Genomic DNA, 17,075 nt, shown 5'->3' with positions numbered 1-17,075 from the left:
CCCTTCATCGGATAGTCGCGGAAGACATCGGATCTGGATCCGAAATTTTAAATAATAGCTTCAGTGAATACAACACCCCATCAGGGTGGAAAGAGTTCCGATTCTCTCTTCGAATGCGTCGTCGCATGCGATTCTTGTCCTACTCATGAACCGTTTTGTTTGAAAGCTCTCGCAGAGGTTGCGAGTAGAATTTCAGCCATGGCCAGGATTTTCAGCCAGAAAATAAAAAAGGAACCACGTCAAAAGTAACAACGTCGCGGATTTCAGAAAACCACTCTCGGCCGTCCATCAGCCCGTGCCTCTGTTGTTTTTTTTCGTATCCGAAATCACATGGATCAAAAATCATTGTCTTATAAGGAAAATATCAAATCACACGAAAACAATTGACGCGTGTTTCATCCCTAACTCGTCTCACCAACTGACCTTTTTTGGCCTACCTGCTTCAATTCTCTGTTTCTAGACGACAAATGCTAGGAGAGTTACTTTCTGGGCCCGAAGATATCTTGATAGCTTTTCAGCTCTAATTGATTGCCACTCAGTTTTTCGATCTACAATTCTACAATTACCCTTTCCTGATATACAACATTGTCCAAACAGCACAATTTTCAAAGAAACAAGCGCAGCATTAACCCCTCAAACAATTAGAGACGGATCGGAAACGCCAACTACATGTATCACGTAGCGCGCCCGGCTTCGCTTTGAAGGCAACGACGCGACGTCACTGAAGCAAGATCTGACTTCTTCGTCCGACTCCCTCATTTGTAGCCTTGTTGTTTGAAATATGGAGGGAGTGTGCTCCTTCCTCTCCACCTCTCCTTTACGCACTCCTTCCCAGTGGCGTAGCCATGGGGAGGGTCCGGACCCCACCCCCCGAAATATAAAAACACAGTTATTGTCCTTCACAAAAGAAAACAAAATACTGAAAAATCAGGAATTTACCAAATTTTTCTTTAACAAATTAAGTTTTTCGATTATAAAAAGTGTTAAAATTAGTTTAAAATCCATTATTTAGTGCCCGGTTTTTCAAAAATTTCCCCCCCTGGTTTTGGATCCCCCCCCCCGATTGAAATTCCTGGCTACGCCACTGCTGCTTCCCCTCCACCTCTGCTTTACGAGCTTCTGCTGCCCACTCCTTCCTCATGCTGAGCGGTTGAGCACCTCATCGCACGTGACGATAATGCCGTTTTAAATACTGTTAATTGTGTTGCTAATTGAGCAGTTGCAATTCAATTTAATGATACATCGATAATAATGTATTTCATTGTGCATAAACATTTCCATTGAGATAAGGAGAACCAATGAATGCCGTGTGCGTGCACTGTGGCGTAAATTATCGCGAGGATGTGCTAAATCCACCTCACCATAGTCGATGGCAGGGGGGTAGCCAGGAATTTTGTTAAGGGGGGTCCAAAACCAGGGGGGAAAATTTTTAAACAGCAGGGTACAAAGGAGAGGGTTTCAATCTAATTTTAACGCCCTTCATAATAGAAAAACTTCATTTTTCAAAGATTCATTTTTTTTCATTTTTGTAAATTCATGATTTTTAAATATTTTTTTCCCTTTTATGAAGGAAAGTAATTGTGTTTTTATATTTAGGGGGTTCCTCTAGCTACGCCACTGGTCAGTGGTTCATCCTAAGATTTTTCCTATTTTCATTTCCAAACCCAAGCGTAACAGTTGAGGCCCTGTGTATGTAAAGATGTTTTTAAAAAACAACTTGAAATAATTTTTAATTTATAAAAATACAAACAATAAAATAATTTTTAATTTATAAAAATATAAAAATGTGTATGAAAATCTAAGAAGCATTCCATTGATTGTATGTACCCACAATAAACTAGAATAATGACTTTGTTTAATGGCAGTAATTAGAAAATGCATTTGGATTCGAAAATATCCAATTCGAAAGATCTGGCTCCAAAAATCCTGGATCCGTCCATCCCTAGTTATTTTATTCCATTCGATTCTTAAATTTTAATGACAGCAATGCTACAGATAAATCAAAATCCCACCTGTTAAAAGGAGTAAGAATCGATGGAATCGGAATCGAGAATCGGGAATCGATTTGAAGGAATCGAAATTGGAATCGGAATCGAAAAAAAGTGGAATCGACTCATCCCTACTTTTAACTATTCTTCTCTTTTATCAGTTTTCAGGGAACAAAATCTTTGTACGTGCAAATTTCCTTTTAATTTTTGTTGTCATTGTATTTCTTTGTCTTCAGATGCTTGTGTTGCATGGGCATTGGTTTCGTGTGGAAAACTTTGGATATCCTTATAAATGAAATCACTAGAAGCCAACTGGCCTAATATTGACTAGGCCTGTTTGTCAAAGCATTTCAGTTAGCACATTAGTTAAGCATTCTCTGGTTGTCCAGTCCCTTTTATTGAAATCTTATTTTAGCAGATTTGATTTCTAATGATAAAGCATATTGTAAAAGTTATGTAAAATTTTCTGTGTTTTCCATGGAATGAGGATAATTATGAAAATAATTGCATTTTAGCTGGAGTATGTATTTCTCATCATGAAAGTTTTACCATAAAACTGGAAAAAAGTTAATCTTTCCTCAGTAGACTACTTTAAAGTTACCCTCACTGTCAAGGTGAAGTGAAATTTTCTCCTTTTTTCCTCCCTGAAAAATGAAGGCTTCAGACTAAATCCTGGAAATGTATTATTTACTTCTTTAAGTAAAAGAATTTAGGTGACTCAAGTGTAATAGGAAGTTTGACTGGTACTATATTTAAAAGTAATTTCATGGAGGAAAGTACATAAAACATCTTATGCAGCTAATTGAATTGTTTTCTTGTGATAGTGTACCATATCTACTGCATTCTCATGTGCAGCCGGAAATCTGTAAATCCACATTAAGCCAATAGCTGGTAAAATTATGTCTTCACTATCTCAAATGATTTTGTTTGCAATGTCCTCCCTAATGTGTGAAAATGCACTTGACAATTGATGAGGTCCACAAGTCCACAAATTTTACATAAAGTGCAATATTCGCTATTCTTTGACCAAACAATGATGAGTGGAAGTCCTCCTAACTTAAATAAGCACGCATAAAATAAAAAAAATAAATATTTGAAAGAACCAAGCAATCTTTACTGGGAAACCAAATGTAATGAAATTGTGATTATTGATCAGAAAGCATGTGTAGATCCTCAGCCTATTTTGCCTCATATGTTGCCCTAAGTTTCTGTATGTGACATTGTTAAGAAGGAATGGAAGATGATGCCAGGGAAATCTGCTGCTGAATTTTTCTATGATTCATCAGAGTGGAAGATTGGATCTGAATTAAATGGAGTAGAATGTGGTCTTGAAACATAAATTTATGAAAAAAAAGTTGAATTTATATCCATTGCTGTTCTAGCAAAAATTCAGCTGTGCCTTTATTAGACGTTAAGTCCTTTGAAAAAGGAATTTGAAAATGTGAATAAAAATTTGCTTCCACTTCTTCAGCTATCCATCCTAAATTCATTAAACCTGGTCTGATGTCTACACCATTCCACCAACTGACTTTGGCTCAGTCTTAATTGTAATGTTACAAAATTAAAAAAAATATACCAACCAACTCTATTACATGATTAGTTTGGCAAATTCTATTCTAAGGTCAATTTTTTCTTTCTTTTTCTGGTTTGTTTATTTGAATAGACTTAAAAGCAATTTTCAGAACTACTGCAAATTTTTTAATGTGTAGTTTTATAACTTAAGTGATATTTAGGACCTTATTATTACTTGATAGAAAACTTGATGTGTTGCTATAGAAAGTTTTCTGAAATATCTAGTCTTCAATAGCCTTAAAAAATAATGGGATGAAAATGAAATATTTTTATGAGAACCAGAACTGTTAATGGGTTCCAAAAACCAATGCGAGAAACCAAACAAGAATAGGATCCTACAAAAGTGGAACTGACCCATTCTTCGTAGAAAGTATTAAATATTATCTCCAAAGATTTCCTTAGAGCATTTACATTATTTTTGCTGTATTAGCACGGCTAATGGGCAAAATAAACTAAGAATGGTACATTTCAATTTGTAATAATGGTTCAAAGTCTTAACATTTGAGAAATAAATCACCAACAGGATCTTGAAAATATTTTACCTGTGATGACAGCAATAACAACTGCAGATTTTGTTTTAAAATTTTATAGTGTTTTTCATGCATTTGATGTTTTGTTTATTTTTGTAGAGGTGAAATCCATTCAGGGTGATTACGACTCTATTGAGATACCAAGAGAAGATGAGGTGGCAGCTTATTATAGAATTCGAACGCAGTTGGACAATTTGAGCTCTCAATTTCAAAAATTTATCACCAAACCTCAGCACATTGTACCATTTTTACAGCCAGGCAGGATGGTTAAGGTAAATAGAACTCAACTTTTATTCAGGCAAGATAGTATGTCCATGCTTTTACAGCAAACAGACTTTTATTGCATGTTGATGTCGAACTTTTCTCAGGTAATGGTGCTAATATGATTCATATAATTTTAAATCTTCTCTCCCTAAATCTTTACCTTTGATATAAAATGTGAAAACCCATTGTCTTCAGTCATTATTATCAGTTTGGAGGTTAAAAGTCATTATCAAAATTATGCATATAGATGCAACATATTTTGTTTATTATATATGATTTAGCCATGGCCCTTATATACTGGTTGCTAATCTCTGGCTCGGGAATGTTGCCTTGATGGATGCTTTTACCTCTCAAACACCTCACATGCCTCCCCTCAAACACATCTCTGGGCACAGTCGCGCTGCCACTAGGGGAAATATGGAACTAACTGCACTGTCGGCGGCCATATATGCTTTCAGGAGATTAGCAACCTGTATATAACGACCATGGATCTAGCAATGCACCTTAAATTACATTTGGGTAAAGGAGGTCTTCCATCTGAAAATCTGCTTTATCAGTCATCTTTGATTCAGTCATCTTGTATTGGTGTTTGTGACACAGATAAAGATCCATGATATTTTTTAATGTCATTCATATCCTATATCATTCAGCCGGTGGGCAATAAATCGAAAGTTATATTTGAAGACACTTGTAGGTCATAAAATCATGGCTTTTGAAAGATAAATTTCAAATGCAATTTAGTGCTGAGTATTTGTTGCAGTGCAGGGACAAATCTAATTGGGTTGATAATAAAAAGATGCATAATTTTTTGATGATCGTATTCTCATTTTTATGATATTCATCTCAGTACAATGCTCATTTTTTCAAAAAGTTATCAACCATAATTAATTAAGTATTTTAAATTATTTTTGAAATCCTTCAACTTAAATTCAACCACATTGCAGCAAAACCCTTGACCCTCTACCTAGTAGCAAGTGTTTTCTGTCATGACTACCTAGTATTTGCTGGAATCATTGATCTAATTCCAAGTTCATGAGTTTTTGCACTAATTCATGCTTTGTACGAGGCTGTAGCCACCTGGGTAAAGGGGTTCAGATCCCCCTAAAAGTGTGAGAGATGCAGTCTTAAATGAAGCTACCTGAAATTTTTTTCTGTCTACAGGCCTGACAATAAAGCCAATTAAGTCCTTTTAACAGCATTCATGTATTTGCAAAGTATATGTTCAGCATGTATTGGAATGGCTTTTTCAAATTTGATATCTGAGTTAACATAATGGTATGTATTTTATCCCTGCAAATGATTGCTGATGCATTATAATGATGGGGTTTTTACTCCAATGGGAAATATTATCGGCATGTAGTTGCTTCTTTTTACACCTAAAATATTGAGAAAAATATTCTGGTTTCAGGTCAAAAATGAAGATGATGATTTTGATTGGGGAATAGTGATCAACTTCAAGAAGAAAATTGAAAAAGGCAAAGGGAGAGGACCTGGTGCTACAACATGTACATATGTGGTAGATGTGCTGCTACATGTTGCCAAAGGGACTGGCCCTTCATCAAGTGCCAGGTGAGTTGCTCAATCAAATATCTAGCTGGATTAGGCACTATATACATCTACACACTACCCTGCAACCCACCTTAATAGGCGTGTGGTATTAGGACACCAGCCGTGTACATATAAAAAGGAATGAATTTATGCCTAGTACCGTATAAGCGCGTGTAAGAGGCGCACCTTTTTTCCAGAAATTGCAGCCAACAATGGGGGTGCGCCTCTTACACAAACTTCTTATCTTCCCCCTCCCCTTCACCGGTCGCAAGTCCAAGGGGAACTGAGTGGCCTTGGTTTTCAGCGTGAGTCAGTCATCTGAAACCCTGGGTCAAAAGCAAGCGGCAGGGTGGGGAGTTTCTCCCTTAGTGACGTATTTTTGAAATGCTCCCGTTTGCTTTTCTTGTAAGCATTGCACCGTCACGTCGGTACCCCTGAGGAGAACATGGAAAAGATCGCGTGGGGTTTTTTGCTCCGGAGGGCACGCTAAATTTACTGCCACGAGTGGGCATCCCGCGGCTTTTATACTGCATATAGTAATCGCTTATCAAACGTAGAGAAACGCGTAGTTTTGAAGGACATACCTGGTTAATAGTCAACATCTGTCTTGCCGAGCAATTTCCATTATGCTGAGGACCTGATTTTTCAAAAATCATCTTCAGACGCTAATATGAGGATTTTTGCGACTGAAAATTATATTGGTGTCAAAACCTGCTGTTTAAAAAATTCGAACGAGTGTGTTCATTGTTGGACTAAATGGTGGACAGAAGAAATCGGAAACACTTTTAAGTGAAGAGCGCTGAAGGAGTGGTGGGAAGGAGCGCGCTCCCTCCCCTCCATATTTCAAGCTACGAGGCTATGAGCGAAGGAGCAAGGGAAGAACACGTCCGATCTTGCATGTGACGTCGTTGCCTTCAAAGCGAAGGGGCGTAGGCGCAGCAATGTGATACACGCAGTTTGCGTTGCCTGAAGTTTCCTGTCCGTTTCGTCTTGTTTGAATGCGCTCATGCTACGCTTGTTTCTTCCGAAATTGTGCTGTTTGGAATATGTTGAATATTAGTAGCCTTGTTTTAACGATAAATCTTTGCGTCAATCAGTTAGAGCTTAAAAAGCTTAAATGCTGTCAGATATATGTTAGGTCCCATTCTATTTAGAATCTCATGCGTGTCATACAATTGCTGAAAGATATTGAGATATCTTCGAGCTCAGTAGGTGACTCACATAGCATTTGGCCTCCAGAATCTGGGAGAATTGAACCTGGTAGTCCGAAAAAGGTCAGTTGGTGAGATGGGGTAGGGATGAAACACATTTCCATTGTTCCCCTGTAACTTGATATTTTCGTATTTTCCTGTGGGGTCTTAGAAAGGAAAAAAACGGCAGAGGCATTGGCTGATGGAGGGCCGAGGGTGGTTCCGTTAAATCTACGACGTGGCTATTATCCTACGGCACTGAAATTGCCTCGATTGTGGTCCAATCTCTTGGGAAGGTTCATGCTATGTGGCTTTCGTGTTTTGCCTTAAAATTTTCCACGGCTGCAATTCTATTGCAATACTCCTGCGAGAGCTTTTAAACAAAATTGTTCGTGAGTAGGACTAGCATCGTAGAGCAACGGCGTGTGCAAAGAGAGAATTGGAACTCTTTCTACTCCCTGTTTGTTGCTATTACCACCGCAGTTTTCAAAATTTCCTCTTTCAATTAGTATTGAAAGAGTAAATTACGATAACTGTCGAAATCCCAGGCGTACGTCTGCAATACCGCATGATAGGATAAAAGATGCAGCAAATTTTTTTTTCTTTATAGCTTCGATGCTCAAAATAGGGGTGCGCCTCTTACACACGCTTATTATTTATTGAAGTCCTTTATTGTGCAGGGAAAAATGAATTGCCAAACCTACCTATTTGGCAAAATATCTCTCCTAATTTATCGTTTCTGTCGGACTTGGAAATGTAGTGTGCTTCGAATAAGATGTTCTCCGTGTAGCTCTTAAAGATATCCATTTTTAATTGCTCAAGTAAGCGTAGCATGCAGAGAGTCTCTAGTGGCTCTCAACCTAATTCATTTAACCTCTGTGTAACACTTTCCTTGTGCCCACAGCAGTTTTCAACGAATCGCACAGCTTTCCTTTGTAATTTTATGAAGTTCATGCACTGAGTCTTTCTGCACCAGATCCCATGTGCTCCGTTAATATTCAAGGTGTATCCAAGCAAGTACGAAATAGACCCTCTCTTTTACTTTCTGGTCGGAAAATCTTCTGAAAAAAGCTTGAATCCAAGCTTCGTCAGGGCTATCCACAAGTATTTCTTATGTGTGCTCCCTAATATTGAGGTCAAGGATAGGTTAACTTTTGACCTAATAACTAATTTTTATCCTGGATCGCCTGATCATTTTTATTTGTTTCTCTTAAGGAATCGCTTCAATTGTGGTTGAAAATATTGATAGAGAATGCTAATTTTATGTGAATGGTAAAGGATAGATCTTATGATAAGCATACCTATCACTTAAGGCTATGTCCCCTCCTCCATGCTTGGTGACGTAGCTGACTGTCGTTTGTGAAATGAAGTGCATGACCTCATAGAGTTGTAATGCCATGTTTTGGTATCAAAGGAATGAGAGATGTTGACATCGAGAGCCATCAAGCATGGTAAAAAAAGGTAACTACACAAGAAAGGACTGCTGAAAAGTTACACAAGGTGTTTTTCCTCAGGGGAATGAAATAATGATGATGTGTTTCAGATTTTATCTCTTGCTCATTTTGGTGTGGTAGGATTTAAATAGAATGATTCTAAAGTTTGCGACAGTAAAATTAAATTAATAGATTGTATTTTTGCAGAATTTCAATGCTGTGTTTAATTATAACACAACTTCTGGTATATCATGACTTTTCAATGTGATTATTTACCCTTTTGTTGACAATTAGTGGTTAACGGATTCATGGAAGTTACCTTTAGTGATTTCTCATTTAGCCTCCAATTTACTTAAATGAAGGAACCTGAAATTTCATTAGTGTTTCTAGATGATATTTTTTGTGATTTATCAGTATTCATTCTCACAATGTGAATACTTTACAGCAGTGGAATAAGTGTACAACCAAGACCAGCGCCTAAAGGTGAAACAGGAGAGATGGAAGTTGTTCCTGTGTTACTTGAGCTGGTCAGCCAAATAAGCTCTGTACGGCTCTATTTTCCAAGTGACTTACGACCTGCTGACAATCGAATGTCTGTCTTGAAAACTATTCAGGTAGATATCATTCGATTTTTGTATTCTTAGAGGCGCATGCCGCAATGTGTTTCATTGTAAGTGGATTCTAAAATGTCTTCTTCCTGTTTTCTCATGTCTTTGGATGAAAACGGCATTTGATTTCTAGTGATAGTTTGTATTACGGTGCAGTGAACTGATATTAAATATTATTATTATACTAATATTCCCCTGATCTGGGGGTCTATTCTCTAACTCAAAGTTTCCGTTCTGGTAGCTTGGAACTAGCTACCAACCGTATTCCCTGACTGGAAGTAGCCTGAAAGCAACATTTTTCTTCTCCAAGTAATGAAATCAACTAGTTAACTCGATCGACAGTTCACTCCGAAACATACATGTTTAGCCATGAAATTTATCACTCATTCCCACTACTTTGTAAAGAATACAATAATTGAAGGCTTCAAATAATTTATGCAGCATTCGCAACCTCATCAAAGGAAATAATTACGAATAGCAACAAATATAATCAGCACCTTTCTTTTTTACCAATCCATTGCTAGCCATGCCAAGAAAAATACTAATGGGATAGAACAAAAAATTAACGACCTGTGCCACTTGGCTCATGGCAGTTCATTGGAATTCCCTATGTATTTTGATGGTAGCTAGCTGAAGCGGGGGTCCCTAGGGCGTGCTAGTAGCTTCACAGCCTATAGAGAATACGGGTTGGAGCCAAATAAGCTACCTGTAGCTTCTGCTAGCTCTTTCGCCGGTGCTTCAGCATTAGAGAAATCAAGTGGGAGCTACATAGTAGCTTAATTAAGCATCTCATCGCCAGAAAGCTACCGTGCTTCGAGTTAGAGAATAGACCCCCAGGCAGTCTTTGTTGATGGCTACTTGCAGTATGAATTATGTGAAGGCCTAAAATTAGGCTTACATGTATTTTCAATGAAAATATTGTTTTCACTTTGTTTTCTGCTTATGCAGTGTGGTGAAGAATTAGTTATGAATTTTATGGGATATGCTCTGTGTGTTTCCATCTTTGTAGGTGACAGTTATGCCGGCTTTGCAGCTGGCTTCTTCAGGTCCATGAAGTCAATCATCAACCTGAAGCAGCCAGCTGCAATGCCAGTGAAACTGTTGTCTACTAAGATGGACACACATGGTGCATATCTCGTTAACCTATATGCATTATTTCCACTACCTAATTTAGAGATGACTCAGTTGTATCTGGAAACAATTTCCTTTCATCTTACTATTGATTCAAGTTTTTATTAATTTTTTCTAACTGTTAATTCTTTGAGCAGCTTAATTGTCCCTTTTTTGTTACAGTAAATTGTAATTCCCTGCAAAAGTTTCTACATTTTATTGAAGTTATGGACATGACTTTTTTCTATCAGAGTAGTTTCTATTTTTGAGTGAAGTGGTAACAAGAAAAATATTTTAAAACTTTTCTCTTCTTTTGTAAAAATCTTGTGTTATAGAAATGCTGGTTTGGTAATTTTTTGGTGGGTATTATGATTTGCTCCAAGAGAAATTCCTCAGAAAAATCACTGTGGTTATTTTCTTTTACTAGGAAGTTCACAAGAGATTTCCCAAGGGAGTCCCTCTACTTGACCCAGAGAAGGATATGAGGATAACTGATGATGCATTTTTGGAAATTGTCAAAAGAATTAGAGCATTTGAAGAAAGATTGTATTCTCACCCTTTACATGGTGACCCAAAGTTGGGTGTTTTGTATGACTTGTATTCAAGGAAGATGAAGGTATGATTATCTCTGCAATAATTTTTACGATTAGTCATTGAATTCATGTAAGGTGGGGGTAATGCTCAAATTTTAAGTTGTTATTTCCTTATTCTTTGTATTCTTTGCAGCAGAATGGCATGCACTGATGCAATGAAATTCCAAAATTCCTAATTATTTTCTAGTGTACCCATGAATTGTACATGCAGAGTATTGGGAAATTGTTAGTATAATATTCATGGCCATTAGATTAAGACTTCAAAACATTTGCAGTTGCGAATGAAGCTTTTAAGTCCCCATGGGCCTCGAGGAAGTTAAGGGGTGAGAGAGTAAGCACATCTGCTTATTTTAAAGTTCTTGAATTCAAAATTGAAAAGAATGAGTTGTATATTTTAGTTTAACAGTGAAGATATACATCCATATACATCTGGGTCAGATAATGGCTTACATTTTGGAGTGGTAAATCACCTTTTTATGTATTGCATAGTGGGGCTGTGTAATCGATGCTTTTCCTTAGCAATATATATTTAAGCTTTAGGAAAAAGTGATTGGTATGAACCTTTACTTCTGGAAATTCAAAGTTTTTTTCCCTTAAGCTAGTTTAAAATCTGCTGCAGTAGACTCGTTAATACGAACAACGTTATTATGAAGTTCTCGTTATTACGAAGCAAATCGTTGGTCCTGACAAAAAGGCCTATCCAAGCAACGTTATTACAAAATTTTCGTTTTTACGAAATTACGAATCTCAGTCCTGGTCCCGGCGGTTATAAAATGAACTTTATTACGAAGTTCCATGAATAAACAACAGCATTTATGTGGATATACACCACGCTAAATTTTAATTATCACACCAAGTTTAAGTTTTTCTCGTGTACTGTGCCCAAGAACGTCAGTTATGGTTCTTTAATCAGTGTACACGTAACATCATATAATATGCTTCATTCCTGTGGAGTCATGGTGACCCACTCATAACGGCTCGTAAATTGGACGTACAGTTAGTCCTCTTCCTACGCACATTCAATTCATGAACTTTCAGGGATACGAGCATTGAAAAATTTCAAATTTCGAATTTGGCGCCTTTCAATTTTGCTGATGCTACGCGGTGTGGCGTAGAGGAACTCGCACTTTGGGTACAATCTGGGCAAAGTATCATTGAATTCTGTGTGAATTTAGGAACTGTTCTTCCTTACTGTGGTGAGCTGTTTTTTTCGCTCCGAATGCGTTGCACGCCCAGCTAGATCAGTTCGTCACAATTGTGATGCAGTGTTGCTGTACTGTTGCTACTGTTGTTGTTGAGATATGGAAGTTAATTCCAAATGTAAACCTCTTTTAAAATGTAATAGCATGCTAGGATTCTTTGCTGGATAAATTAGTGAAAATGAAATAAGTAAGATTTACATCATAATAGCCATAGTGACATATCTGCGGTATATTAATTAATCATCTCATTGATACAAAGGTGCTGGTTGTAACTTAAAAATCAGAAAATGTAGTAATGCTGTTGAGGCCGATTTTTTGAGACATTGTAGATTCTAATAGACTTGGAACAAATACGGCTGCTGGGGGGTATGCATTGTAATGACTTCTAAATTCTGCATCTTTTCATTATAAGGACCATTATCTGCTGCTAAAAAAGGGTATTGAAGTTAAATAGAAAGTGAACAAAATGTCAAGTGAAAGCACAGCTAATGGAATATTAAAATATTTCAATAACAGTGTATCGATTCCATATTCCATAAGAGCTCTGAGTAGGTATGTACCGTGTATTCCATCTGTAGAATGGGGCAAATAAACAGATTGATTGCTGGAAATAAGGAAAAATTTAATGAATTATTCATCATAAAACTACATACATTTTTATTTAAACATGGGAAAATCTTCATACCTTCAGCAGTATACTATAAATTTACATTGATCCAGTATATTTAGTCTGAGTCATATCATTGCAAAGTTATTTGAAGTAACATGCAAATGGTATCAAAATGGAAATGTTAACACGTCCATAATCGTTACTAAAGAAATAGTCATTGGATAGTGTGGTGTCATTAAACTTTACAATCTCAACATTCACGATGATTCCTTCTATGAAATCCCTGTAGTCTTGGTGTTTTTCTTAACGGATGTATTTTAAATGGCCCAAAATGTGATTTCAAGCAACAAAAAGGTTTCCTTGTTGAAGTCGTGGACTTACGGCAAACAATGTAAACAAGCAATGGCTGAAGATGCACTCCAAAATGTACATCTTTACATAACTAATAAAAATAATTGAATTTGCCGATACAAGAAAATTTTGATACATAAAGCACCAAAATTTGCTGATATTCTTACATTGACAACTGTTGAATCCTGAATATAAACGCTTATTTACTTAGGCTAGAAAAAATCCTATAGAAAATGAGCAAAATCTCTGAATACATGCCTCATCGCACCAATGGGAGTAAGAAATTGAGTACACAGTGTAATTAAACATTGTAAATATCTCACAAAGCAGTGATCAACTCTTTTTAATTTCTTCGCAGGCTGCCAAGTATCATATGGCATTTTCGAAGCCTCAATTGTTTAATGCAAAGAAACAAGAAATATGATTGTTATAGGTACCTAACCTCGCATGCGGGTGTCACTTTTGCTACCGACAAAAACACGACTTCATGAAGTTGTTAGTTGTGCCGATGATTGTCGGTAGAGGCGTTCCACGAATCGCGTTTCTGTTGGTACAAGTGATGATCGTCGGTAGCCGTGTACAGAATTCCGCCCCTGGAGTCATGAAACCTGTACCCTTTGGCCTTATGGGGCTGTCGCTCCCCTGATAATAGATCTTAGTGGTTGCAAAATATTTAATGTAAAGAATTTAAATAATTAAGTTTTACAGCATTGAAATATCATTAAAAATAATAACTTGTATCAATTTTAATATGTATAATTATATTATAAAATTTTTAAATTGTGATTTTACAAAAGTTATTCTATAGAAGCACTCAAATTATAATAGAATGAAGGTTGATCCTTGCTTTTGTGGAAGTAATTGGTGTATCTTATCACCCTTTCGGTTTTATAGACAAGTTTTTGAGCTTCTAATTAGGTATGTAACTCAAAATATTGTAATTTAGCTACTGGAAATCTTGTATTATTTTTTTCAGGTTGGTAATGAATTAAAGGCTACCAGATTAGAATTGAAGAAAGCCAAGTCCCTCCTTCAAATGGAGGAGCTTAAGCATAGGAAGCGTGTCCTTAGACGCCTTGGGTATTGTACTGCAGCAGATGTGATAGAAATGAAAGGAAGAGTGGCTTGTGAGCTTAGCAGGTAAATTTTGCTATTTCATTCAAGTGTTTTTCAATGTGTCATACGTGATGATTTGGCTGTGGTTCACTGATTCACATAAGTCTCATGAGTCACAGCAATTTTCAATGCTATTGAAACTAAAGATTGGACTTACAAATCTTCAAATTCACGAATCTTAGAAAAAAATTAGAGATTCAAAAACACCGATTATATGCCCATTTTTTCTGTCTGAGTCTGAAGCAAAAAAGGAAAACAGCTGATATGTTTTAACTCAAAATTTCCACCCACAAATGCTTCAGTTGCGGTGAGGAGGATTTTGAACTTCCTCAATAGATTCACGTCATCATGCATGCACATGGTTCTCTTTATGTCAATTAAAATGTTTCTACACAATGATAGACAGTTTTATCAGTATATCATGAAATGAAATTGAAACAGCGCTATCTCCTACACAATAGGGTGGTTTCCTATTATTTTTTTATTGCCTAAATCGAAAGATTATTACTCCTGGAGTACGTATTTCACGCTTTTATATTTTTAAATGACGATATCTATTTTTTGTGATTAAATGAAAAGTGAAAATTTTCAAGCACGTGAAAACGCGACGGGTAAGTATGAATGCCGGGAAATCTCTCCGTGTGACGTATTTCTGGTTCCCGCTGCTGCCCTGTGAGGTGACCTTGAGGCGAGGCTTAGCGCTGATACGACGCAGGCTGCTAGCGGGTAGCTGAGTACCTTGCTGGCTGGTAGCGCTTGGCTAAAATAAGGATTATTAATACCCTATCAAGCGAAGGAAACTTTCCGACCGTACCCAGTTTTAATAGGTGATTATTAAGAATGTTTCCCTGAGCTCTGCGCCTCATGCATGCATTGGTAATCTCAGACGATGTATAACTCTTATCTTCTCGTTTAGAAACTAGGTCCCTGTGACGTCACGTGGAGTGGCATCGCATGGGCGCCAATCTGGCCCTTTTCAAATGAGGATGAAAATGAACCATTGCCATTCGTCTAAACCAGTACTTCTAAAACGAAATGATTTGTATATTATGAATACAGTAATGGTGGGTAACGAATCGCAATCAATGCCTTTTGTTTTCTTTGATGAAGGAAACTACCCTATTAACTATGTTTAGAACAACATTAGCGTAACGTGCGACAAGCTGCTTTAACAGAACAAGATGATTGCTCAGTAAGAGGAAGGGGCTGGCAGCAGAAGCGCGTGAAGGAGAGGTGGAGGGGAAGGAGTGCTATCCCTCTGTCTTTCAAGCAACAACACTACGAATGAAGGAATCAATGACGAACATGATAGATCTTGCTATTTTGTGACGTTACTGCCTTCAAAGCAAAGCTGGGCGACATATGTGATATAGGGTGTTGCTTATTTTTTATTTATTCTCGCATTTTTGATTTCTGGCTCTTAAAATATGCTATGGGGTGCAGAATGGATATCCGAAAAATTTCAGCTCAATTGTTTAACATTTAGAGGTCGCTCAAAGAGCATAAATGCAATAACGTTAAATTTTCCCGATTTTTTTAAGTAACATCATTTTCAGGGGTAACGCACGATTTTGCAGCTCTTTCGGGCCAAAATTCGCTCCATTTTAACGTCCGCTCAACAGTTTTCCAGGAGTACATTACTTTTCCGTGAGCTACAGCAGCGCGTCACACCCCTGACGGCGAGCTGGTCGCTTGCAGGCCGCATCACGATCAACTGATAGTCCTGCCCCCCTCACTGCCTTTCGCCCTCCTCGCACCTTCCCTAACGAGAGTCGGTGGAAGAAGGGAGGAGTTACCTGTATTGTTTTACATTGTCATAAATTCATGAGACTTTCGTTGAGATTAAGCAGAATAGATGGAACCATGGAGAATGATGTTTTAGAGACAACTATGTGTATGTTTTCTTACCCGAGTTTTGCGTGTTTCGCCCCCTTTAACCTCATCGCAGTTGGATTTTGAATGGTGCAGAGTAAATTTTTGGAGTTGAGACGCTATTGATAAAAACAATGTCGTTTATCACGCGCAAATATATTGAAGTATTCCTAATCGGTGTCCCAGCAGCTATAGCCGCTTGTTTCGCGAAAAATAAGCTGCCTTTGATTCGTGAAGTGCTGCAGGTGTTCTATCACCACCACTTATCCCTGAAACAGGGAGTGTGTGCAAATACGAGACTAACGATGAGGTTCGTGGTTCCATTCCTGAGTATTATGTCGAAAATTCAAATTATTCAAGAAATGCGTGGAATATATAAAATAGAGGCACTGTGCAGTGAGCTGTAATAATTCAAGATTTATTTTTGACGGCGACGTATGCAACAGCTAAAGAATGACATGGAATTGAATGAAAAATTGGATTGGTTGTTTGATATTGCCGCGGTAAGTGCTCTGGAAGTTATTCAAAATGATGTGGATAAAGTGCTCTTGAAAATACAGAGGCGACCAGGATACCCGCTTCAAAAGATACTAAGTTAGCACTAAGAGAGTTTTCAAAATATTTTTCTTTCTGAAAAACTTCCTTACAATTATTAGTTTCAAGTTTCTGTTAGCACGAAAAAAACTAATCTCCCACATCATAGACAAATGCACATAATGAAATGCATTGTAAACTGGCTGATTGGGGTGGACTTGTTTTACCAGGACAGCTATAACGCGCCGTTTTCTTGCCAAATAATTAGATCCTTATCTAGCATTTAATAGAGAGTGAGGAGTCAGAGAAGTCGGCGTGTCGAGTGGATAGGAAGAGAAGATATGACGAGCAGATAGAAGAGAAGATAGATGGGTAGGAAAATCCTAATTACACCCCAAATTGCACTGATCTTTGATGCCTTGGGCATTAGCGCAAGAGGAGCGGCAACGGTTCTTGTTGCTGCTATGTTGTGGTAACAGAGGTTACTGTCTACTAAAGGAAATATTTACTCATTCGTTGAATCAAGTAAGTAAATATTATTTTGCATATTACAT

General features: G+C 37.4%; 1 protein-coding gene across 2 annotated transcripts in view; it reads left to right on the top strand.

Annotated features, from left to right (window-relative positions):
- LOC124157526 (exosome RNA helicase MTR4) overlaps positions 1-17,075 on the top strand; it is a 44,463-nt gene that overhangs the window by 17,638 nt on the left and 9,750 nt on the right. Inside the window, exons 10-14 of one of the 2 annotated variants that reach the window (XM_046532334.1) lie at positions 4,190-4,362; positions 5,763-5,923; positions 8,974-9,139; positions 10,671-10,859; positions 13,976-14,139. In XM_046532334.1, the coding sequence (XP_046388290.1) occupies positions 4,190-4,362; positions 5,763-5,923; positions 8,974-9,139; positions 10,671-10,859; positions 13,976-14,139 (853 nt within the window). Of the gene's footprint in view, positions 1-4,189; positions 4,363-5,762; positions 5,924-8,970; positions 9,140-10,670; positions 10,860-13,975; positions 14,140-17,075 lie in introns of both variants that reach the window. The other variant, XM_046532333.1, reaches the window with a different exon arrangement.

The sequence above is a fragment of the Ischnura elegans genome, chromosome 4 (genome assembly GCF_921293095.1).
Source record: "Ischnura elegans chromosome 4, ioIscEleg1.1, whole genome shotgun sequence".
NCBI lineage: Eukaryota > Metazoa > Arthropoda > Insecta > Odonata > Coenagrionidae > Ischnura > Ischnura elegans.
This window is presented reverse-complemented; position numbering and strand designations above follow the sequence as displayed.